Source organism: Sminthopsis crassicaudata, chromosome 4 (assembly GCF_048593235.1).
Source record: "Sminthopsis crassicaudata isolate SCR6 chromosome 4, ASM4859323v1, whole genome shotgun sequence".
Classification (NCBI taxonomy): domain Eukaryota; kingdom Metazoa; phylum Chordata; class Mammalia; order Dasyuromorphia; family Dasyuridae; genus Sminthopsis; species Sminthopsis crassicaudata.
Genome location: NC_133620.1, coordinates 258248886 through 258275815, shown reverse-complemented (window position 1 = coordinate 258275815; position 26930 = coordinate 258248886). Strand labels below are relative to the sequence as shown.

At 33.1% G+C, this 26930-nt stretch overlaps 1 protein-coding gene and 1 long non-coding RNA gene across 2 annotated transcripts in view; one reads left to right on the top strand and one right to left on the bottom strand.

The window, feature by feature from the left end:
• DST (dystonin) overlaps positions 1 to 26930 on the bottom strand; it is a 570187-nt gene that overhangs the window by 236827 nt on the left and 306430 nt on the right. Inside the window, 1 exon segment of the mRNA XM_074310618.1 lies at positions 11665 to 11831. Coding sequence (XP_074166719.1) covers positions 11665 to 11831 — 167 coding nt within the window.
• Positions 1 to 26930, top strand: part of LOC141566276 (uncharacterized) — a 141265-nt gene that overhangs the window by 2888 nt on the left and 111447 nt on the right. Inside the window, exon 2 of the long non-coding RNA XR_012489271.1 lies at positions 2100 to 2203. This is a non-coding gene — a long non-coding RNA (uncharacterized LOC141566276). The remainder of the gene's footprint in view (positions 1 to 2099; positions 2204 to 26930) is intronic.

Sequence of the window (26930 nt, the reverse complement as noted above, 5' to 3'; positions counted from 1 at the left end):
TATTCAGTTCCAAGTCACAGATCCAGGGTAGATTGAGGAGACTTGTGCAGAAAAACAGTATCCCCAGGTAGGGAGGTCCTGGGTTGTGTATGGAGAAAGGAAGATGGTTAGAAGTTAGCAGAAGCATGAGTAGCATGATTCTGGCTCAGAACATAGGGGAAATAGAGTCTTCTTTACAGAATCTAGCCCAATCTGCAGAGGAATAACCAAAGCAAGAATATCAGACCAACAGGGGATAAGACCATTTTGGGAATACCAAAAGGCTGCAGGTTTTCAGCCTATTACTGAGATTCTAGAATAACATACTATTCAATACTCCAATAAAGTGGCAACAGAATTAGCTAAAACTTTCCTCCAGAACTGCATCAGAGAGCCCTAACATCTAGTCCACAGTCAGCAAGTCAACTGGAAAAATGGGCAGCCCCCTTACAACCAGAGGGCAGAGTAGAAATAGAAAGAATAATTCAGAACTTCCAGGTCAAAGAAATAATACTAGAAGCAGCCAGGAAGAAAGATATCAAATGTTGAGCATAGTCAGAATTATATACTATTTAACAGCCATAACTGAGTAAAGAGCTTTGAATATGATATTCTAGAAGGCAAAAAAAAAAAAAAAAAAAAAAAGATGTCTTATAGTAAATAATAATTTACCTAGCAAAACTAGGCATAATGCTATTAGGGAGGGAAAAAATAGATCTTTAATGAAATAGAAAAGCAAGCATTCCTAAAGAAAAAAATTAGGAAAAAAAAAAACAAAAAAAACCTAGAGCTGTAGAAAAACTTTGAAGTTCAAATACCAGAGTGAAGAGAAACATAAAAAAGTAAACATGAATGAACAATGATAAAGGACTAAACAAGGATCAATTGCTGACATTCTAACATGAGGAGATAATACAATTGTCCTCTCTGATCTCAATCATCAGGGTTCATAGGAGTCTAATTAGAAAAGGCATGAGAGTGGGAACATAAAAACAGAAAATCACAGGATCTCAAAGATAAAAAAGATTTCAGTTGTCATCTAGATCAATCTCTATTTTAAAAAAGAATGCCTAATAGTTACAAAAATAATTATTGTTATATATAATGCTTTGACATTTCCAAAATTGCTCTTTTTGAAAAAACCCTGGGATAGTTACTACTAGTATTATCATTTTAAAGATGACTTGCACATGATAACACAGGACCTGAACTCATTTCTCCTAAGACAAAGCCAGTACTTTTTTTCATTATACCCCTAAGTCTCTCAGAGACAAACTGGTCTAGATGACCTTTAAAACCTCTTCCAATTTTGGACTATTATTTAGTAAAACATCTATCCAGTCTCTGGTTGAAGACTTTCAATGATGGTGACTATTTTCTGTTGAAGCTCAGAAAATTTGGGGATAGCTTTAACTGATAACACTTGGTTTGATTTGGTTTGATTTTTCCCACCAAGGTAAAATCTGTCATACTTTTGAGATTAAGCAGAACAAGAAAACTATGCCGTGCCCTCTCACCTTCAAATTTCTCTTCTCTAAGTTAAACATCTCTCAGTCTTTCAATCTAAGTTTGCATGAATGGTCTTTAGCACTCACAATCATGGTTATGTAATCATTTGTCTTTTTAAAAAAATAGTACACAGAACTGAACCTAATATTTGTCAATTATTGTCGACTGCTATCAGTTATCCCTAAACCTTTGAGAGTAGGTGGAGTGTCACCAGAGTGGAAACAGGAAAATATTTTAATGATTTTCCAAAAAGGGAAGTCTTCAAGCTATACACTGTGAGCATTACTTCTTTTAATTTAAATCTTGAAAAATAATATACTCATAAGCTAAATATAAAAGGTAAGGTGACTTTAAAAAACAAAAGAGAACAAAATTAGATATCTTTTAAAACTACACTAGGTAAAATGGGACTATCCTTCCTAATCTCTATGCATCTTTGACACTGTTGATCACCACCTCTTCCTGGATATTCTCTCCATTCTAAGTTTTTGTGACATTGCTGTTTCCTAGTTAGTTCCTCCTCCTACTCAGATGACCTCTCCTTCATACTCTCATTTGCTGAATTCTCCATCCATATCAAACTATATTAGTGATTTCATCTGATTCCACAGATTCAACAGACGATTCCCCAATTTATATATTCAGTCCCAGTCTTTCCCATCATACTCTGGCCCATATCATCAAGTGCCATTTGGCTGTCTCACCTGGAAGTCCGGTAAGTACCTCTAACTTAATAAATCTAAACAAGAACACATTATTCTCTCCAAATCTTCTCCCTTTCTAACTCTCTCATTACTGTTGAAAATACCACCACTAGTTTAATATTAAAGGCTTTGTTGAAGATATCTATCATTAAATTTTTTTTCTGATTCATGTAGCGATCTGGGGGGAAATGCATTTTTAACCATTATTTCTTCCTGTTGAATTACCAGATCAATCTCTTTTGAAGTGACTAACTAGTCCTTATCTTCTTAGAAATACTCATACAAATTCAAGACTGTTCTGAAGGATTTATGGTGGAAAATGCCATCCACACTTAGAGAAAGAATTGTGTTTGAATAGAGAGTAAAGCATTTTTTTTCACTTTATTTTATTTTATTTTTTTGTGGAGACAAGGGAAATGTTTTCTTTTGCAATGTCACTTTTATGGGAATGTTTTGTATAACTTCACATAAACCTTCTGAGTGGAGAAGGGGGGAGAGAGGAAAAAGAATCTAGAACTCAAAGTTTTAAAAACAAATGTTAAAAATTAATTTGCATGTAACTAGAAAAAAGTAAAATATTAAAGAAAAAATAAATTAAATACTATATACACTTCTAATGTATGCTACAAAATATGCTACATAATAATATCTTCAAGAAATATTTATAATCCAACAACTCTCCCTCATATTCCCAGACCTTCACTCTCCCTATTATTAAAACCCAAATAACTTGGGTTGTTAACTTTTAGTGTCTAATTTCCTTTTGAATAGGACTAATTGTGTTAACTTTTCTCAGTCTACTAGGCCTAAGTCACATGATCCCTATTCCCAGAGAAGGAAGGTCAGGCTTTGAGCCTTAGGTTGTAGGAAGTCACATGATCTCTAGGCCTAAAGATCAGACCCTAAACCAGTGACAGAGAGTTACAGGAAGTGGCATCAGGAAACAGACAACATTAGCAACCATTGGTCAAGGATGGTTACTTCCTTTTAGTCTATAAGGCTTGGGTTTTTTTTTTTTTTGCTATTTAATCCCTGACAAGATTCTGGCTTGTCAGGTGATGAGCACATGGTGGGAGATGAGATGCCTCCCAGGTGTGCTTGGGCCTCTAGGGGCACACAACATAAATGCTTTCTCTTTGTACCTGAAGATGTCTTTGATAAGTCAATTTGGGAAAGAGGGTCTAACACCCGTCCCACACATTTTCATATTATTATCAATTACAGTAACAGTTTTAGTACTAAAAAGAACTTAGTACATTATACAAACCAAATCATTCTGAATACTCTTGGAAAAGGTTAAGTGATTTGTTCTGGTTATAGATCCACCACCAAATCAGTATTTCATGTCTCCCAATCTAGTCCTTTTTCTACTATACTGAATTCCTTTTGACATTTAACCATTTAACCTTCAGCATTTGCATTTTAAGGATTCATTCTTTTTTCTTTTCTTTTAAAAAAAATTTTAATAATAATTTTTTAGTTTTCAAAATATATGCAAAGATAGTTTTCAACATTCACCTTTGCAAAATCCTGCTTCAAGTTTTTCTCCCTCCATTCCTCTCATCCCCATTCCCTAAAAAGCAAGCAATCTGATACATGTTAAACATGTGCAATTCTTTCATACATATTTTCACATTTGTCATCCCATGCAAGAAAAATCAGATCAAAAAAGGAAAAAAAAAAAAAAGGAAATTAAAAAAAGCAAATCATCATCAAAAATACCCACAAATACTATGTTGTGATCCACATATAGTTCCCATAGTCCTCTCTTTGGATGCAGATTGCTCTCTACCACAAGTCCATTGGAATTGGCCTAAATCACCTCATTGTTGAAAAGAGCCAAGACAATCATATTTGATCATCACATAATCTTGTTATGTACAATGTTCTCTTGGTTCTGCTTACTTCACTCAGCATCAGTTCATGTTAAGTCTCTCCATGCCTTTCTGAAATCATCCTGCTGGTCATTTCTTATATTCCATAACATATTACTCAGCCATTCCCCAACTGTTGGGTATCCACTTAGTTTCCAGTTTTAAGGATTCATTTTTAATGATTTTCCCCTCAAAATATAAATATCACTAAAACCAAATCTTATTTTATATCTCACAAAAACTGAAACCACAAATTGTCATTTTTTTAAAGTACTAACTCAATTCTCAGACAAAATAGCTGAACTCAATGAATTTGAACAAAACTACACAAACTAAATCAGGATTAATCCCCATTTACTACCAGCCTGTACAATTCTCTAATCATAACAAGATCTAATTACAAGTGACATAGTTTTATTTACAGCCAACATTAGGTAAGAATTCATTTTTTCTTTTTTGCTTTTGTAGGACTCATATCTTTTAAGTATGTATGATTAAATTTTTAAAAAGAAAAATGGTGTCTGACCATAAATTGAAATAATTCTGAAACTGATCTTTTGGGGCACTTTAATTTTTTCATGATTTATATATCACATAATGCTTGTCTTCTCTAAATTCCCCAGTAGCCATTCCCAGGGTCAGCTCCTCCATACACTTAATCACCCAAAATATACACTTCATGTATAGAGTCTTACCACAGAACTGTCTCAGAAAGAAATAGGTTACTTAATGAATCACCCAGGCCACTTCCTGCAGGAACAATGGGAGTCCATAAGGGCCTCCTCCCCAGCATTAAACCAGCCCAAAGTGAGGTATGACTAAATCAAAGCATGTGACTGAATCACATGGCTGTAGGTTATACAAACTTATTCTGGATGACTAAGATAGCATCTGTGCATTCTATCCTCCTCAATCACATCTGTGAAAAATTAATATTGTGTGTGTGGGGGGGGTAGTATGAAAGCCCAATTAGATTTCAGCGAAAAATAATGAACCCATAAATGACATCCAACTATGTACTTAGAGCATTGCAGGGTGAAGAGAGAAGGCAGAACCTGGTACTTTAATTAGAAAAATTCAAATAACATCTCCCAAACTTGTTTCTATTCTCCCCCACTCCCAAAAGTGACATTTTAATGAGGCAATATATCTGAACAGAAGCTTAGAGTGGGACTATGGATTAAAACGCAACGTATCATAGTAATTAATCCCAACTTAACAAATAAACAGGGAAAACTATAGGAGCAATGCAAGTAGAAACTAGTAATTAGGAATTCTTTTTGAAAATACCACCACCACCTCTCTCTACCCAGCATATCAACACGTTTCCTTTCTTCCCATTTTGTTACATGAGGTTCTCACCATTGTTATTGCAATTCCTGGCATTTTTGCTTTTTTTTTTTTTTTTGGCCTCCAGGAACATATTCATTCATGTCCATGCCTGATCAGGCAGAACACATTTGTACATTTGGTACAGCCACGTGTCTCAATGTTCTGAAACTCATGCTTTCATCAACACATCTGGGGCAGTGCTCTGTTTGGGGCTGGACTTAAATATGGAAACTTCAGATTAGTTTTATCTTCATCATAAAGTGAATATATAAACAAACAAACAAGCAATGGGGGAGGGGGGTTCCTGAATACATGCTTAAATCAGAACAGGGCAGAGAGCTATTAAGCAGCCAGCTCATCCATCTTTTGGCTTCCCCTCAAGAACCTGGAATGCCATCAAGAATTTTTTTCTTCTCTATATCCTGTCCAATTTTTTAGGTGACTATATTACAAAATCTTTTTAATTCATTCTGATTCCCTAGATTACTGTCTAGATGCTTTCATTCTCTAGCTTTTAAACCACTTAGGTGACATCAAATCAAATACTTAGGTGACATGGACTTACTTTAAATCCATCAAAATGTAATCCCTATGTTCTCTCTCTGGAAAGAAGATAAATTAGGAAAAAGGGTTGGGTAGCTTTGATCCAGTTAGATAAGATCTCTTTGCCAGGCCAAAGACTATATGCATTCACTAGCAGCATTTAGTAGGTAGGAATTTATTTTGAGATTTTTCTTAAACCTCAGGCAAAAACTGTTGAAAATTTAATTGGTACCTGTTTTATAAAAACTCTAAATCTCTTTCTCCCAACCTTTTATTAATCAACCAAAGTACTTTATCTTCACTTTCCAGTTTCTTCATAAACCTTTTAGTAATAATGATATTAAAAAACAATAATGCAATTGTTACTAAGCGATCTTCCTTAATTCTCCATGCGGCATTTATTTTCATTTCTTTATATAATCTATATCTTACTTTCACACATTTTGAGTTATAATTCTTTTACCAAATACTTATCTTGAATTAAGAAATTAATTTTTGTCCCTTATTAAAATTTTACAAGGGACAAATCCCTGACTTTGCAACTATATTACTCATTTGGTCAGCTTCCCAGATTATATTCAGTATATTTTTATGTTTCCTGAACACTACTGTTCTACTGAACTATCAAATTTCTTAGTATAAAGCTTTTTCATTAGGTACCTTTTTATTTAAAGTGGTTAATATATTAATTAGAACAGCTAGGTAGCCCAGTGATAGTGTCTGGTCTCATACACTTATTAATTATGTGACCTTGGGCAAGTCACTTAACCCTGTTTGCCTCAGTTTCTTCATTTGTAAAATGAGCCAGATAAAGACATAGTGGTCCACTCCTGTACCTTTGCCAAGCCCCAAATGGGATCATGAAAGGTTAGCTATGACTAACACACACAAACATACATTCTTTCTCCCTCTCTTTCTCTTTCCCCTCTCCCTCTTTTTCTGTCTCTTTCTCCCCCTTAATTAACTTCTCTTATTGATTTTCTTTCTTTAAATACTATATAAAATAATTTACTGAAGGAAAACAAAAAAATTTTTTTTTTCTATTTTAATACTAACTCCAATGATAAATTGAAATGTTCTTCTGGTGTTTAACTATCACTCTTCCTAAACACTGCTACAGATATTGTTAAGCACTTTCACAATTTATTCAATCATTTTTTTTTAACTGTACCAGAGTCCTGATCATATAGGATATATTATCTATGGAGAATTTATAGGAAGAATTTATCTTAGAGTTCTAGAAGGAATCTTATGAGGAGACATATCAGGGTTGCAGATCATGATGATGGGAGGACTGGTAAAATCTTAGATCAAAAGGTTAAAACAGAATCATAACAAAAATCTATTTTCATAGTGATGTGTACCATAAGACTTAGGCATTTTGAGAAAAGTACATATTTTAAAATAAAACAATGTATTATGATAGAAGCCATTTCAGATTATTTCAAAATCCCTAAAGGTGACTTTCAGAGAAAAATATCATTATATTTGGACCAAAGAAAACAAGGAATTACAGGGTTAAGGATTACAAATTCACTTTTAAAAGGCTTCAGATACTGGCTTGAGAATGCTAATGTTTGGCAAATATTTTCTTTTCTATTTGTAACAATAGAAACAAAAGATAATCTAAGAAATTACCATATATTTGCATAAGTGCAAATATAAACCATTAGCAGAAGAGATACATCCCCTTGGCATTTACTGATCACATGGCCCCAAATGAAAAAAGCAAACTTCCAAGCAAAAATAAATAAATAAATAAATAAATAAATTTAGATTTGACTTAACTGACAAAGAAAAAAACCTCAATCTGGATATACAAAAGATAAATCATCAGAAGTTCACTTTTGGTAATATCAGTCATTCATAAATTCTCACTGTCTTTTTTTCCTTAGAAAAAACATCATCATTGAAAAAAGGCATAGATTAATTTTCCCATGTACATATAACCCTCTCTTTATACATGCAACCATCCATATAATAGGAGTTAATTAGGTGGTGCAGTAAATAGAAAATCATGTCTGAAGTCAGAATATTGAAGTTCAACTAGGCAAGTCATTTAATCTATACTTAAGTTTTCTCAATTATAAAAAGATAATAATAGTACCTACTTTCCAGGGCAATTGTGAGGATCAAATGAAATAATATTTGTGAAGAGCTTAACACAGGCCCTCCAAATATTATTATTTTTAATAGTAGCAGTAATTTCTGTAAGGAAAAAAGAAGGCAATTCTCTCTCTCTTTTTTTTTTTAACATAAATTTATCTCTACAAATCAGTGAGAATAGGGCTCAATACTCTACTAGAAGAAAAGCACTGAAAATATATTTACTGAGTATATAAAGTTTTAGTTCATGAGGAAAAATCAGCAATGTAAACTATAGGAAAAGTAGCTCTTTAAGTCTCTAAAACATGTAAACTTGACCCACTGTAATTTTACTGTGAACTCTAACAAAGAAAATGAAAGACAATATGGAACACAGAGAAAATTCAAAACTAAAGCGGAAAGATTATTTCAAGAGCACACTTTTGTACCCTATTAATGATAAAGCCCCAAACAAACAACATTCAAAAAGGATTCAAACTCTTTTTTCCTACCCTCAGAAAAACTCCCACAAAAACAACAGCAGCTGAAATACTAAACTTGAGCAAAGAATTTTGTTCAAAGTTGGGGATGGGGGAGCCTGAAAATGCAAACTTAATACCTACCCCACTTTCCCTCTTCCCCAAGTAACTATCAATTATGGTATTTGGGAGCAAAGTTATTCATGCTATTATATCTTTACAATGACTATGAAGAGACAATGCCCAGGGATTGTTGTTCTGAAAAATTCTGAAGGAATAATTTTCTTCTAAGTCTAAGCACTTTGCTTCTAGCTAAAAGAAACTTCAAAGAAGTGAACTGAGCGTTCTCTAAATGTGCACTGTGAAATAAATCCTTTTGTGTAACATAATCCAAATCAAAGGATAAAGAGCTTTTTATTTCCTAAGGAAAGAACGCCCATCACAACACATCTTTCTGATGGTGTCATACTTCCACTCACCCATAAGGGGCACAGTTGTGGCTGAGATGCTCTGGTTACTGAGTATGAATTTCTGGATTGTTCTGACCAAGAAAAATCCAATTGTTCTTGCTGTTATTTAATTTGGGGAATGGTGAAAAAGAAATAAGATAAATAGCAGGAAGTAATGGAAACAATATTAAGTGATTTTTCTTCTTTATTTAGTTGCTTATAACCACTTGCCTTTTTTTCCCTTTGTACAATTAATAGTCAATTACCTGCTCATCTATTTTAGGAATATGTCTCATTCTGAAAATTGTTTAAATATACATTCAGAAAAGTAGACTCAAAGAAGTTTTCGGTAGCTAACAAAGCTGTAATGCTTTTATTGTAAATCATCCAGGATGCACATTAACTTAGAGGAAAACCCTTCTATCTCACATATTACTTTGTTATATAGTTCTCTAAAACACTTATAACCTGTGTTGATATGGTCCCTATTAGACTTGCAAGTTCCTTGAGGGGACATATGGTGTTTTATCTGAACTACGTATTTTTATCTCCCCTAGAACCTAGATTCTAGGTACACAGTAAGCACTATTAGAAAATGGCATTTACTCAATAAAAGGAACTATGTTAAACCAAATAATTCACTGGACTACTTAAAAAGCTATGATACAGAAACTACTATAGTTTGATCTAGTGGCCTGGGATAAATCGATTAATTTTTTTATTTTTCAGTATTATATGTATGTGTATGTGAATGTCTATGTATATGTATTTTTCCTTAGTGGTAGAGGAGAATGTTTTGTTAATACTCTATATATGTTAAGTTACTTCTAATTATGAACATGAGGAGAGCCAGCGCTGAGCCAAGGAAAAATGTCCCTTGAAATGATCCTAAGATGTAGTTAGTCTTTTCATTTTTTACAACAAGCCACAGGAGATCCAAAGTATAAAAAAGATCATTATGGTAGATGCATCTTGGGAGCAGCAAAGTAAAAACATAAAGTCATATATCTAGGGCTAAAAGAAATCTTAGAAGCCATTTAACCAGCTCCCTAATAGTTTGAAAACTGAAGCCTAGGGAAGGCATTACACAGGTAGGGTCAGGCAGTATGTTTCCCGTACATTACACTTCTTGCATTAGCTTTGTAAACCAAAATATCCTTGCTATTTTTATTTCTGGGGAGGGGGAGATTGAATGGTCATAAATTCCCCAAAATAGTGTTTCAACAATTCTTTTCAATGCACCTCATTTGGCTTTATGCATTGCAGAGAGAAGAGAGCCTAAATACCAGTCTAGGATTAGTGGAGGTCTGACCTTTTCCTAAAAAATAGGAAACCAGATGCTACAATATGGCTGGGGATTTTCCTAATCTAAGCCAATTCAGAGCAGACCGCTTAAAGTCAAGCTTGGGAATTAAGAAGCCATTGTCAATTATAATAAGATAAAATATAGCTGCCACTTCAGGACAGGAAGCTTGAAGGGAGGGCTCTTGGGGAGGCCTTATTGAAAACAAGATAAGGAACCAGGTACAAAAACATGGTCAGGTTTATTGCCTGGTAGTTTAGAATAAAGAAGGTGACTACTTCCTTCCAATAGCCAAGAAGCTAAGGAGGACTACTCATTGGGGTGAAGGAGGATTCAGTGTAGAAACCAGTTGCCTACCAGTCTCCAAATTCTTATCTCTGCAACATGTTTACAGGAAACTAATTCTATAAAGAATGAAATACTGAAGATTTGCCAATACAAATCTTCTTATACAAATTTAAATATGGAATGAAATTTTTATATATTACAAGTTTATCTTTGCAAACTTTTAGAAAAGGGAATGTTGATAAAATGCAGGCATTTATTTGCTAAGAAACAACAGCAAAAGAAAAAAGAAAAAGGTAAAAAAAATATATATATATATATATCCACAGAAAACCTAGAGGTTATTCAAGAACATCTAATTGGAAACCCAGGATCAAAATGACTTGCAATCCCTCCTCTCCCCCCCCCAAAAAAATTTAAAACTATGTAATTAACAGATACATTAAGAAACTAGATGCATTCCAAATTTTTTTCTTGTATAAAAATAGACAACCAGAGTAAAACATTTAGAGTATAGCTAAATGTATATTGGTGAAACTTAAAACCAAAATCCTTTAAATGCTCTTAATCGATGTCAAAGTTTCCATTTTTATTTTTAGTGAAAATTAAACAGAGTTCTGAAAATATAATTGAGAGTAAAAACTGCTTTTCATCTCATCAAGTCAACTGTAACAATCTTTTAAATATAACTCTTCTTAGAAAAACAAAATCCAAGATATTCCTCTATGAAGAGTAAAAGTGGAAAACAGTGTGAGTGGCTAAGACAACTTCACAATCATGAAAGAGTATAAAGTAGGTGGTTCAAGGGATAAGTATTGAGTTAGGAATCAAATAATTTGAGTTAAAGTCCTATGTAACTTTCTTATAATCTCTAAGCCTCAATCTCTTTAAATGTAAAATGAAATGACTGGATTCTCTGTACACTAAAGTAAATTCCAGATCTAAGTCTATAATCTTGGGACATTGACCTTGGAACATGTACTCTGATTTGAGTTAAAAAGAAGAGCCTTACTGGCTCTATTACTTTCTTGATTCACTTTTCTGACAAAAGTAAATTAAAGTCAATCAAATGCCTTCTAGTGATATAGCTGGAAAAAAAAAAAACCTACAATTGTTTCATACCTGTATTTATGAATGATGGCATTAAATAATTTTCCATCTCTCCAGCAAGTAGTGAAATTTTCACAACGAATTCCAGCATAGCCTTCAGTTGTCTGCTGTGTCCATAATAGCAATCTCTCTTTAGCAGACATATCCTCTGACTCTCCAGTAACATGGATATCAGATATCTAAAACATAATCAGGGGAAATGTTGCATTAACATTTGCATATTTGAGGATAAAAAGTACTAAGAGTGTCTTCTTTTCACTTTACAAATTTTCTAATGCAATTTTTTTTTATTTAGCTAATGAAACAAAATCGGATCTTAAATGTTTTTAAACCTTCACTTATGAGTAGCAAAAAAAGGCAACAAGTTTCTTTTATAGAACCTCTGTGGGACCAAATACTACAACATTGAGAAATTTTAATCCAATAAGAATCAAAGAAAGAATGTAATTATATTATAAACAAAATAGGCTTGAAATATCTTTAGGCTTTTTATGAGGTGATAGGAAATACAAAAAGATCTTTCTTAAAATGGTAAACTAATACTGTTAGCAGCTGATTTTACAGTCACATTATATTTCCATTCACTTAACTGTTAAAACTTCTTTTCCATTGTAATACAATACACAGGTACTTCACATTATGATTTACTTGTCCCAAACAACATTCCTTTGACAAAGACCATCTCTAATTTACTGACAGAGGTACTAAGTAATTGAGTAATTTGACTGGGGCCACCTAAATTTGTAATGGAGCTGTGATTAGCACTCATGAAATGATTGTTCCCCAAACCCTTGCATCATGCTGGGCCATGTATAGCACTGTATCTCAAAGCTTAGGTTGAAAGACAGAATTTTGAGCCAGTCCTGGAAAGGAAATGCGGAAACTAGTTGTCCTTGCAAGTACATAAAATCCAGAAGTCAAGAAAATATAGAAAGTAGAAAGCCAAGTAAGGACCCACAGGACAAGAGAGATGAAGAAACAAGAAAGAGGTCAGCTAGGTATTCAGTCTGGAAGCAGAAGACCTTGCTCAACTTATTAAGATAGGATAAAACCCTGACCTTTCCCTAAAGAGGATGATCTTTATTTTTGGATCTTTATTTATATTGGATCCATTTATTGTGGATCCAATGATGTGGATAGCTCAGGCTCCAAGGCAGATGCACTAAAGCAATTGATGAAATTTTAGAGATCCTGATGACAATGAAATACTACAGAATGGACTTTATACACCATTTTTACCCTTCTAATTATATTCAGCATAAACCACATTAAGAGTTTCTCTATTTAAGATCTGTATGTTTTGCAAAATGGCAATATGACGTGTTTTTAAGAATGTATATAACTCTTTGTCATTGAATTAGATTAATAATTATGTATAGAGAAGACAAATATTAAAATAGTATATAAATTAAAGTATTAAAGTAGTTGTTACAATTTAGACAATTTGATATTAATATATTTTTCTCCCTTTATGGAAAAAATAATTGTCCAGAAATATAATAATACTTTTCTCTTTTTAAGGATTTTTTTAAACTTGAGTTCTTTTGATTTTAAAATTATATCTACTATGTCAAAGTTTCCTCTTGATATTATAAAAATTTTCATTTACATCACTCCCCACCCACCCATCCATCTTCCATTGCTCTGCTAGTCCTTTATTCCTTCTCCATTTTCTTTCCTTTGCAATCCTTTCCCTATAGTTAAATAATTCAACTATATACTTTTTCATTTGTCCTTGAATATTTTGCCCCATTAGGGCAAAGCCCTAAACAGCCCACTGCTGCTTCTTTCTTGCCAAATCCCAATTCTAGATATCCCTTCAATTTACCTTCCTTACTTTTATTCACATTCTGCTCAATACCAATTAGAGGAAATCATAAAAATGTCTTCTCGCTCCTATGCAGCAACCTATTTAATCTTCCCTCTGATAAAAAGGGTTTTTTTTTTTTTTTTTTTTTTTGCTTTAGGTGATCTAAGCCAAATCCCTTAATTGTAGCCTTGGATTCACCTCCTCTGGTTTAGCCTAGAGACTTGTCTCTTAGCCTATCCCCATTCACTTAGGTTTTTTTATGTTTCCTACAAATATATCCAGCTTACCATAATGGCTTAATAAACTTCAGGCCATATTCCCCTTTCACATGAAAAACTAAAAAAAAAAAAATTATCTATAATTTAAATCTTTTCAATTTCTATTCACTTAATCCTTTCAAGCTAATTAACCTTAACCTAACAGAACTGACACTGCTTGCCTCAAAGGTATCAACAATTTCAAATGCTAAAAATTCAATGACTTTTTCTCGGATTTTATCTTTTTTGACAACTCAGAAGCTTTTAATTCTGTTGACCATTTCCTCTTTCTAACCATTCTCTCTTTCCTTATCTTATTTTTTTTTTTTTGACACTGTTCTCTTCTTCCTATTTATGTGACTATATTCCTTTCAATCTCCTTTGCTGGATCAACATCTATATTTCTGTCTCTACCTCTGAGATTTTCCAAGGTTCTATCCTCAATTATTTTCTCTCCCTTCCTCTATCTCTCTCTCCTTCTCTCCCTCTGTTTCCCTCCCTCTCTCTCCCTCTCTCTCTCTCTCTCTCTCTCTCTCTCTCTCTCTCTCTCTCTCTCTCTCTCTCTCTCTCTCTCTCTCTCTCTATATATATATATATATATATATATATATATATATATATATATATATATATCATCCCTATTGGGTAACTGATCAGTGCCCATGGGTTCAATTAATATTTCTAATTTATGAATCTAAACAGTTAACCTCCTTGGTTTCACCCATTCCTACATCGCCAACTGCTTATTTGACATAATCCATTTGGAACTCCCACAGTATCTCAAATACTATGTATTCAAAATGGAATTATTACCATTATCATAAACTGCATCCTTCCTCCATTAAAGTGATGACTATATGATTCCTGAGAAGGGAAATAAAAGGAAAATTCTACCTAGGAATTTAGTCACAGGCACACCCAGGAAAAGAAAAACACATGAGGATTGCTCCTACTATGTATAAGAGATGTAATATATATGAGATTAATGTATAAAAGATATGTTTATATGTATAAGATTTTAATAGTTATAGGACATTTATACAAAGGATAGAAATCAGAAAAATAAACTGCAAAAAGGGAACATTTCAAAATAATACTCGAAAAAAATCTCTTTCATAAAAACTATCAAAATATTTTTCATAAACCTGATTAGGGATGGCATTGTTAAGCTTCTAAGTAGAAATTCTGGCAGGGATGAAAAAAGACACATTTATCCTTGGATAATTGCACAATCAAAACAAAACAAAACAAAACAAAACAAAACAAAACAAAAACATTAACTCAGCTCTTTATTTTATAGTGTCATACAGTAGGCAAATATCACACAAGTCAGATTCAAGTCTAACAATTTTCATTGTAATATGTGTTATATAGTTCATTCTCACTCCTTCTTTAAGCCCTAATTTTTTATAGATTTCACTACAAAAGGGTATATAACTGTTAAGGATCATGCCTAAGTGAAGGGGCAGGTCAATTCTATGAAAGCCTCTACAGCTGTGAACATCTGAAGGTGTTGCAAAGCAGCCTTTACTGACACAGGCCTTGCTTGTGTACTGGGAATGAAATAAATTAGAAGCAGAGGGAAGAGGAAAGAGGTCAGACAATGCAACTGCCTCTCAGTGGAGAGGTCAGAGAACATCAACTGTTTCTCAGTCTCCTTGTACCATCATCATCCTCTCACATGAAGAAATCTATTCTACAGGTGTGAGTTAAACCTCCAGAAGCCACTGGCAGGTGGCTCCTGCATCACAACATATAACCTTTAGCTTTCTATCTGCTTCTTAGGAAATTCAAAAAATATAATCAAAACCATTTTTCTAATTAGTTTTAATTTACTTTCCAAAATCACAGAATCTCATTATCCTTTTTCTTATTAACTTGTGTTTTGAGTAGTAAATTTCAATTAAATCAAAATAAATCAATATCATTAACTATATATTATCCTTTCACAATTATGTAATCACTGTATCAATCAAAGCAAAATAGCAGGAAGATGTGGTAATCTCCAACTCACTTCACAGATTAAATTTAGCATGCAACATTTTTACTGAATATGAATTATAAGCTGTTAACGAAGGAAGGAATCTTAGAAGCGATTTATTCTAACTCTTATTTTACAGATGAAAAAAATTTAAGACTAGAGAGAAATGACTTCCTTATGGTCACACAGCTAGTAAGATAAGGTCAGAGCTGGTATTCAAATCTATATTTGTTTCTCAATGAGGAGCCTTTTCCACTAAGATAATTTACTGTGAAAAATATTTCTTCCTCAGAAAATCATCTAAATTATCAGCATTTCTATATATTATAACAATAAACTAACAGGAAGAGATAGAGAAATTTCATTTAAAATAATTGTAAACAAGAAAATCTAAATTATAGCTATTTTTGATACCAAAGATTCCTCTTAACTAAAGGTAATCATCTGAGAGATTACATTCATCTGTATGTTGATGTTGTCTTTTTTTGTCAAGTTCATATGTTTCTTATATAATGCATTTAAATAAATTGCTTGGGGGGGGAGTTGCTAAATGCAAATATCAAATTCATTACTTCTATAAGAAATATAATTTATAATCAGGAAGTCTGACCTTTTTGAGAGGAAATCATCAAACTTAGATTTTTGAATTACACATCATGTAGGTGGCTAACTATAAATTTCAATAATGACTAGCTTTCTAAATATAACTATGTTGTGCCCTGTATATGGGCCTATAAAGTATTCTGATGCTTATAAGTCATGTTCACTATACCTAATTGTGTACTTTGAAAATGAAAATACAACATTATATCTTTCACCTATTTGTTCCATTTCTTCCCTATGAGTAATAGAAATAAAATGGCTGCACACTGAAAAATCTCCTTTCTTAAGAGAAAAAAAAATAAATAAATAATAGTATATTACACTTTACCCATATATTGCCTTTTGACAAAATACACTATACACCACAAGCTTTTCTTCTATACTTGATAACCCTGGGAGAGTGTGGACCAGAAGAAAAATGACAAAATGAATTCTTCACTGCTAGAATGAGGCTTTGATGGAAAAGGTTCATCAAAGTTAGGGTGACTTGTTCCAATACCATGGGAGGAAAAAGAGGAGGGATACAAAAACTTTGGAAAGGAGGGAGAAAGACAGAGATGGGAAGAAGGAAAAAAAAGGAAGTTAGGAAAGAAGGAAGGAAAGGAGGGAGAGAGGGAACAGGAGATAGATGAGAGAGACAGAGTGAATGGAGCAAGGAAGGCAAGGAAGATGGGAAAAGAGAGGAAGAAAGAGAACCCACACCATGACGCTTGGGAATCAATTAGGCTTAAAATGAGCCAGTTCCTGTTTGGTTCTAATATTTCTGCTAGGGTTGGGCAAGCAGTATTTAACAATTTAAACCACAGTTCCAAAAACAGCTGAAAATCATTATAAACACCAGTACACAAAGAAAGTCTTCTTTCTTAACTCCTGGAATCACAAAACTTCTCATTGCAATCTTTTCAGTGCAGGAAGCTAGTGACCTTGACCCTACTGAGTTAGTCCCATACTTATTTACTTGCCTGACTGAGCATATTTTCACTTGCTGTTTTTATACTCACTTAATTAGTATTCAAGTGCTTATTTCTATGACTCTATTAACCACCTTAACAATTCTAAAACCTCTGAATATGGAATTGATCACAAACACAACTTGGGGTAAAAAGACTTTCGCTTTGCTTTGTTTTTTAATCTACTCTGAAAGGATGATCCTCAGGCTTCTCTTGGCTTTAAGTATTTCAGCAAATCACAATTTCACTGTTTTCTATTTTCCTTGTTAACTAAATAACCAGGCTGTAGGAAAAAAGTTCCCAGCCATAGATTCTTTGTTAAGAACCTGGTGTGATAAGGTGAAACTAAATTCCATCTGGATTTTTTTTTTTTTTTACAATTCCTGTAATTTTCAACAAACACTTTTTATATGTATTTTTAAAGCTAACAAATGACTTTTGAGAATAAAGACCAGCCTCCATATATTATAACTCATAATAAATGATTCTGATTCACAATAATGTTGATCCATTTCCTGAAACTGAATTGCCACAGCCTCTCCCAGTCAGCTGGAGCTGTAAATGTCCTCTGAACAAAAGTCAATGTTAACAGACAACTGGGCAACTGTAGTGCCCTATTTTTACAGCTGTTGTCATGGCTATGGTATCTACTAAGAGTACACAAAACCACAAAAATCCCCAACATTGACACTTCCTAGTACTTTATTCACTTTCAAAATATATATATGACATTTCATATATATGTTATGTGTATACATATATATTTCTCTGAGAGGTAAGAAAAAGGAAAATAGGAAGTAATGAGAAAAAATAAGAAAAAGAGGCAAACTCTTTGGGAAAATACTGAAGAAAAATAATGAGTTTACTTTTTCAAATTAATAAGTTATCTCAAGTGTCCAAATAGGTTAGTCTATTATGCATAATAATGGAAAACTCAATACAATATGGGGAAAAAGGAAAGAAATAATACAATTTGTGGTAAAAAAAAAAAAGAGAAACAATACAATTTGGGTTTAAAAAAAAAAGGCACAGTAAAGAAGAAGCTGAATAATGTGTTGAATTTTAGAATAGCTGGGCCTAAAATCATAGTGACTTGATTCTCAGTCCATATTCCGATAATGTGCCACCTCCTAAAGGAATCTTTTCCTGATGTCCCCAGAAGCTAATATTTATCTTATATTTATTGATTTATATTTTTATTGTTTCCTTCATTAGACATGTCAACTCTTTGACAGCATGTACTTTTTTTTTCCTTTTTATCCCTTGCATTTGGCACAGTCCCACGCACAAAGTAGACATTCAATAAATACTTGTTGAGGATTAACCAGGATTAATTAGTCCTGATAATTTTTTTTCCCCCAATTCCACCATCTCGTACTGGCTATATTATCTCCCCTTACCTATCCTGACCTCTTAATGAATCAATTCAATTCTATACTATCTTTAAATGAGATTCTTAACCCCTATTTTATTACTAATAATGCTTTGCCATGCCCTATCCTTGAATAAAATGCACTGTTCACTCTACTGATGTTTGGGGGGAAAAAAACAAAACTATGCTGTGTCCAGGACAAATTTATGTAATATAATCTAAATTGGGTCCTCAGAGCAGCAAGGTAATCCTTTTATATTTCTCTAATCAATTAATTCTTATATCCACTGACATATAACTCTTACATCCTGAGAAAATCTCACCTTCCTCTCCCAATCCTGTCAACTAAAAATCTTATCTCATACTAAATTGAACTTAACTGAGACCAGCTACCAGGAGTTCCTTCTTCTTCCCTCCTTCACATGTCAAATTACATAAATGTCTTCCCTATAATCTCTTCCTTCATCCCTGTCTCACAGTAAGAGTTAGCCCTTCTCTTTGCCAAAGGAAAACTTCTTTTCATATACAAGTGATCCCATTCCTTTCCATTTTATCCAACAAACTGCCCCATCATCCTAACTCTCTCACTGATCTTTAATATCTCACTAATCTTTGCCCTTGTCTACAAAGGAAGCCATGTCTCTTCTATCCTCAAGGGAAAAAAAATACAAAACAAAACAAAACTGTTCTCCTTTTCATTGTTAAACTCCTTGATGACATCATCTACAATCCATACCTATAATTGCTTTCCAAAATTTCTCCCTCCAAAATTGCCAATCTAAGGCCTTTTCTCAATTCTAGCCTTCTTAAACACTCTGAAACATCTGATGATATTGATTTCTGTCCTCTCCTTGATCTCCTATCTAGACTTTGATTAATTGCTCTCAGTTTTCTTTCTGCCCACATCTCTCAATCTCCTTCATTGAATTTTCTTTTAGTTCACTTCCATTAAGTATGGATATCCCTCCCAAGATTCGCTTTTGTCTCTTCTCCCTCTATATTAGGTTAGCTTCCTTAATCATCACAGTATTTTTCATATATTCAATTATTTTTATAAAGTTAATTCTTAGGTCTGTCCAGTCCTAACCTCTCTCCTGACTCCTGCCCCTCATTTCTTACTGCCTATTATTATACATCTCAAATTTGATATTCCATAGACATCATAAAATCAACATGTTCAAAACTAAACTCATTTTCTTTCCCCCTAAACCCTTCCCTTTTCCCAGTTACTGTTAATGACCCACCATTCTCTCAAACCCCAGATTCCAGCCTTACAACTCCTCACTCTCACATTTCAATTTCTTGCCAAGTTGTCTACCATCACAACCAACATCCCTATTATATGCTCCCTTCTCACTTCTAATATGGTTTATCAACTTTTACCTAGAATACTGAAATAGGCTTATTAGTCTCTCTACCTCAAATCTCACTCCAATCCATCCTCCAACACAACTGACAAAGCAATCTTCCTACAGCATTCCACCAACTCCAATGACCATTACTCTCAGGATCAAATTATAAAATCTTCTTTCTGGCATTTAAAATCATTCTGAAGCTCAACCCTTCCAACCTTTCCTTAAATAAAATATCTTATACTTTATTCTTCTTTACAAACTCTATAATCCAGGGCCACTGCCCTTCTTTAAAGCTATTCCTATCATAAAATGCTCTATTTCTGTTTTCCATGCCTAAAATGCACTCTCTCATCATATTTACCTCCCGGCTTCTAGGTTTCCTTTAAGTCTCAGCTCAAATTTCCCTTGTTCAAGAGATCTTTCCTGGTCTCTCTCAGTGCTAGTTCCTTTTCTCTGAGATTACCTCCAATTGACATTGTACATATTTTTAAGGTACACACCACTGTGTGCCTCCCCTGTTAAAATGAGTTCTTTGAGAACTGATCCTTTTTTTGCCTTCCTGTATATACAGCCTAGCAAAGTTTTTAGGAAATACCAAGAGATTCTTTGATAATTGTTGATTTGAATTTGCAGCCTGAAAATATGTAACTCGAGATAGTTTTCAAACGCTCTTAAGTGTCTACAATTAAACGATTTTGAACATTTTCTCACATTTTCAAATTTCCATGCAAACATTAAAAATATTTTCAAAATATTTGTTCCTGCCAAAATGGTTGAAACATTTGTGAGAAAACTATGTTCAGGAGCAAACATTTTCTTTTAAAGCACTTGGAAACACTTGTCTGTGTTGACATAAGCAGTATGGAATTAGCTTCTGCTTAAGCCTGATACAAAATACTTAGAGTAAAATAATGTTAAATTGTTACACTTAAAGCTGTTCAATTAATATCACTAAAACACGAGGAAGTAGGAGAAACTTTAAGAAATCATTTACTACATCCCCTTGCATTTATTATTACTGATCCTTAGGAAAGAGATAGAGACTGTGACAGAAATCATATGATAACCTCAATACATGCAGAAAAAGCTTTTGACAAAATACAACACTCATTCCTATTAAAAAACACTGTAAAGGGAGAATTCCTTAAAGTAATAAGTAGTAAAATAATAAGCAGTAGCAAGCATTATTTGTAATGGAGAGAAACTGAACACATTCCTAATAAAATCAAGAGATGAAACAAAGATGCCCATTATCACCACTATTCAACATTGTACTAAAAATGTTGACTTTAGCAATAAGAAAAGAAAAAGTTGAAGGAATTAGAATTTGCAGATGATACTATGATATGCTTAGAGAATCATAGAAAATCATCCAAAAATTTACTGGAAACAACAGTTTTAGCAAAGTTTTAGAATGTAAAATAAACACACACAAATCATCAGCACTTCTACATGTTACTGACCAAGCCTATCAGCAAGAAATAGAAAGAGAAATGCCATTTAAAATAACTAGGCAAAATAAAATATTGGGTTATTTATCTGCTAAGACAAAGCCAAGAACTATAGAATACAATTACAAAACACTTCTTGCACAAATAGTCAGATCTAAACAATTGGAAAAATATTAATTGCTCATGGATAGGCCAAGCTAACATAATAAAGATGACAATTTTGTCTACTTGTTCAGTGCCATACCAATCAAAGTGACAAAAAGTTATTTTATAGAACTAGAAAAAATATCAAAATTCACCTGGAAGAACAAAAAAGGTTAAGAATATCTAGGAAACTAATGAAAACAAAACAAAACAAAGGATAGTGGCTTAGCAGTACCAAACCTAAAACTATATTATAAAGCAGCAATTTATCAAAACCACTTGGTACTAAGTAAAATGGTAGAGCAGTAGAACAGGTTAGATACAAACAATAATCAAGGACTATAATAATCTAGTATTTGATTGACTCCCAAACTCCAGCTTCAGGAATATGAACTCACTACATAGACCTACATCACACACCTCATTTCAAAATAATGTCAAAATGGGAAATGATTTAGGCATAAAGGATGATGCCATAAGCAAATTAGGAGAGTAAGGAATAATTTGCCTATCAGATCTTTGGAGGACAGAGAAATTTATGACCAAAGAAATGCAAAATGGACAACTTTGATTACATTAAGTTAAAAAAAAGTTTTGCACAAACAAAACCAACAGAGACAAGGAAGTACAAAACTGGAAAAAAATCTTCACATTTCTGTTAAAGTCTCATTTCTAAAATATATAAAAAATTGTCAAACTTATAAGAATATAAGTCATTTTCCAATTGATAAATAATCAAAGGATATGAACAGACAATTTTCAGGTGACAAAATTAAAATCATCTATAATCATATGAAAAAATGCTCTAAATCACTACTGATTAGAGAAATGAAAATTAACATGATTCTGAGGTACTACCTCACACCTCTCAGATTAAGATAACAGGAAAAAAATGATAAATGTCAGAGGGGATGTGGGAAAACTGGGACACTAATGCATTGTTGGTGGAGTTGTGAAATGTTCCAACCATTCTGGAGAGCAATCTGGAATTGTGCCAAAGAGCTATTAACACTATGCATACTCTTTGACCCAGTAGTGCCATTACTGGTTCTGTATCCCAAGAAAATCATAAAGGAGGGAAAAGGACCCATATGTGCAAAAATATTTGTAGCCGCAATTTTTGTGGTAACAAAGAATTGGAAAATGAGTAGATACCCATCCATTGGGGAATGGCTGAATAAGTTATGGTATATGAAGGTAATGGAATATTATTGTTCTATTAAAAAATGGTGAACAAGCTGATTTTAGAAAAGCCTGGAAAGATTTACATGAACTGATGCTGAGCAAAACAAGCAGAACCAGAAATACAATGTATACCATAACAGCAAAAATGTGCAATAACTATAAAAGATTTGGTTCTTTTCAATGGTTCAGTGACTCAAAGCAATCCCAATAGATTTTGGACAAAAAATGCCATCTGCATTCAGAAAAAGAAATATGAATATTGAATGTAAATCAGCACATGCTATGTTTGCTTCTTTTTTCTCTTTTCTTTCTCTTTCCCATGGGCTTTCCTTTTTGCTCTCATTTTTCTCTCCCAATATAATTCATAAAGCAATGTGTATTATAAATAAACTATAGGGAGTTCTCAGAAGAAGAAATTCCCTCTGCCAAGTAGCTATTATACCACATGACCTATCTTACACTAATGCTTATATTTTAGAATGCCTATATATTAAGAAATCCTGTTTTTGAAGAAAATAGGGAAATGGAATAATCTGAATATTATTTTGGTTAATAAGACCCAAATAGAGGAATAGGGAGCTTATCATAAATGATTTGATGGAGATAACAAGGATAAATATAAAGACAGAAATAGAAGACTGCCTTCTCAACGTGTCTTGCAAACAGTTCCTCAATACGCCTTGTACTTTCCCACCTCCAAGGTTTTGCTTATACCATTCCTCCTTCCATGTGAGTCTTTCACTGTTGTTGTACCTATGTTCAAGTCCTACTAATTTTCAAACCCCAGAACAAATCATTCAGGTAAAGATGGTAAATTCCATTTGAACAAACTGAGTTTGGGAAATCTATTGGACATTCAAAGGCAATTAGTATTGTTGGACTGACTCTTAGTATAGAGACTAAAGCTAGATAAATAAATAGACTTGGGAGTCATTTTCATAGAAGTGATAGTTTGAGATCATTAAAGCTGAAGAATAAAATTTTAATATGGAGAAATATAATACCAAGTTGACAATTACTTAACTCTCTAAAACCATAAAATTTTTAATGTGGCATTCTAAGCCTTCACAATTTAGCTCCAGTTTGCTTCCCATCATTATTTTATACTACTTTCCTTTGAGCATACTAAATTTTAGACAAATTAAATGTTAAGCTGTTTAGTCTCATTCTTCCTTTTCTGGAAGCCTTTTCTGGCTCTATGCAATTCTGTGAGCCACTATATGGACCATATTCTTTTTCTATCACTGATTTTTGAAATCTTGTTTTTATAAAAGTACTGTTCATGGATTGTCTTCTACAATACTTTCCATGATCCCTTGTGATGAAAGTGAACTGAATTTACTCAGATTTTCTTAAAATTTTGTCTGGTTCTCTTTTCTCTGTTTTATCAGAACTTATCTTTTATCAATATTACTTATGTATGTTAACTCTTCTACTACAATGAAAACTCTTTGAGAATAAAGATTAACATTTTTAAATCACTATATCCCTAACACAAAGAATATTTCACCCATATTAATTCACAAGAGTATAACCTAGAGCTAAAGGGCACATCATAGGCCATCCAGTCTAATCCTGCCATTAAACAGGAAAAAGTAAGGCACAAAGAAATGGCATAGCTAAGCCCATACAAGTAGTGGTCATCTGAGTTAGGATTTAAACCCACATTCTCCGACTCAAAAACAAGTGTTTCTTTCCCTTATATCATGAGTTCTTAATCTAGTGATCATAAACCTTTTTATACTAATTATATTTCAATATAATTAGCTTCCTTTGTAATCCTTGATGTTTTATTTTATGCATTTAAAAATATTTTCTTGTTTAGGAGTCAAGAGGTTTCTCCAAGTTGCCAAAGGGGTAAATAATACAAAAAGTTAGGAAACCCCTGACTTACATCTAAAATATACTCCCCTTCTCACATTCATCTCTTATAACTGTCACTTGACCCTAAGGGTTAACACAAGAGCTGCCTTCAAAATAAAACCTTTCCTGCTGGCATCAGCCTCCAAATTCACCTTGTATATATTTTGCATATGCCTATAAATGTTTATTTTTTTTTCTCTGTATTAGTCTGTAAGGTCCTGGAGGGCAGGAGGTTTGAACTTTTGTCTTTGCATTCCCTTAGCTCTTAGCATTCTGCCTAGAATATAACAGGTGCTTAACAAATATTTGCTAGAAAAGCCTTTTTTCAGTATATGAGGGTTTCTTTCTCTGCTGGCATAGCTTCTAAAACTCAGGCCTTAATACCAGGATGGCCACAACTATGTAGCATTCAGTGTTATCACTTTATAAACCTAGAGAGACTGATCCCACTAGGTTCTGTAAGACAAGAAAAAAAATTTGACAGGATTATTTGTACCTCATAGGAGTTAGTGAGAAGGAGATATTTGCAAAGTGAGGAATTTGCATGCATTTTCTCAACAATTCAATTCTACAAAAATCAAAAGTCTAGTCTAATCTGATATGGTAACTGCCCTTATGAAGCTTATAGGTTAATAGAGAACTAAAATATATATAAAAAAAATAACATTCTAAAAACACACCCACACATGCACACATATACTTATATTCTGCTAAGGAAGAATGAATAGAACTTAAGAAAACAATTTCACATGGGGAGGGGAGAGGCACCCAATTCATTATTGGGAAAGAAAATGCTAGTCACATAGTCTCGGTCCTTCAGTATATAAATCTTGATTTATCTTAAATCAATATTTAAGCCTCTTTTAACATCACTAATTATATCTCCCTTTGTCTCACTATAGCTCACTTCTTATCAGGCTGGAATTGATCCATACCTCACACTTATAGCTATATTTATATATGTAGGTATGTATCTTTCTACCGGTATCTTTTTAAATTTATATATATATATATATATATATATATATATATATTTCTCTTTTTTCTTAAATTTTTCATAAGCATGTTAAAAGTTATTTGGAAAACATGAATTAATAAAGATAAAACTAAATGAACTTAATGAGTGGTGGTCAATGGTCAAGTAATCATATGGGTAAAGTGAAATGAACAAAGAGAACCAGAGGAAATGATACTAAAGGATGATACACAGAGTGGTATGATTAAGAGCAGAAGGCCAGGAATCTGTCCTCAACTGAACCAAAGTTCAAGGATCTGGCTGCAAAGTAGACAGGAAGTCAGAGATTTATACCAAAATGGACATGAGTCCAAGGAAAACTGTCTTGACTTGAAGAAAGTATTTATTCTGCTAAAAAGAAATGTAAGCACAGCCTTAAGGAATAGTTACTTGGTGGATATGTGAACTTGTATGGTTTAGAGTAAATGTCTTCTTCCTTCCTTTACTACTCTGAGATTTTGTGCTTCAATGTTTAAAAAAAATACATAATAAATAAAAATAGTTAATGACTTTTCTGACTTTTCTTTCTTCTTTTTAAATAGTGACATACTTGACAGGAAACAGAAAATACATATATAGGCATGAATTACAATTTGTTCTTTTTGATGAAGTTTTATAGCTCAAAAAGAACCACCTACATTTTTACTGTTTTTCTTTCCCTTAGAATTGAAGTAGGAGAGAACATAGTAAGAGGAGGCTTCTTTCAGACTAATAGAAAAATTTCCATGACAGAGATGTCATTGGCATGATATAGTAATTTTATAATGCAATGAAGCATAAGGTTTAAGAAGAAAAGGAAAGGGGGAGAAACAGTGATTAAGTATGTCATGAAGAATGAAGAAATTTTTTAAAAGGGTCAGATAAATAAGCAGAAAAAGGAAAGAAAAAATACCCCAAAGCAATTCAGGTGGCAGGCTTTTTTATTATTGTCACAGGAATTCTCCATATAAGTTATGGCAATGAATAGATGAATCACCCAAAAGTCATCCAGTATTAAAAAAAGAAAAAAGAAAAAGAAAGAGACAAAGAGACAGAAAAAGTCTAGACACAAGAATGAAGAAAGGAATTCAGGATAACTCTGAAGCTGCAGCATTAAAAGCTACAGGTAAAGAATTTCTATTGATGGAAGAAGAAAATATATTTTGTTTTCACCTCATCCCCAAAAAAGCCAAAACTAAGGATGCATACGTTTGGGAGCAAAAGAGAATTTCAGACATAAGCAGGTAGGATCCAGTTTTCCTTTTCACTGACCTCTATGCCAGCTTTAGAAAGATACAAAAATAGATTGTATA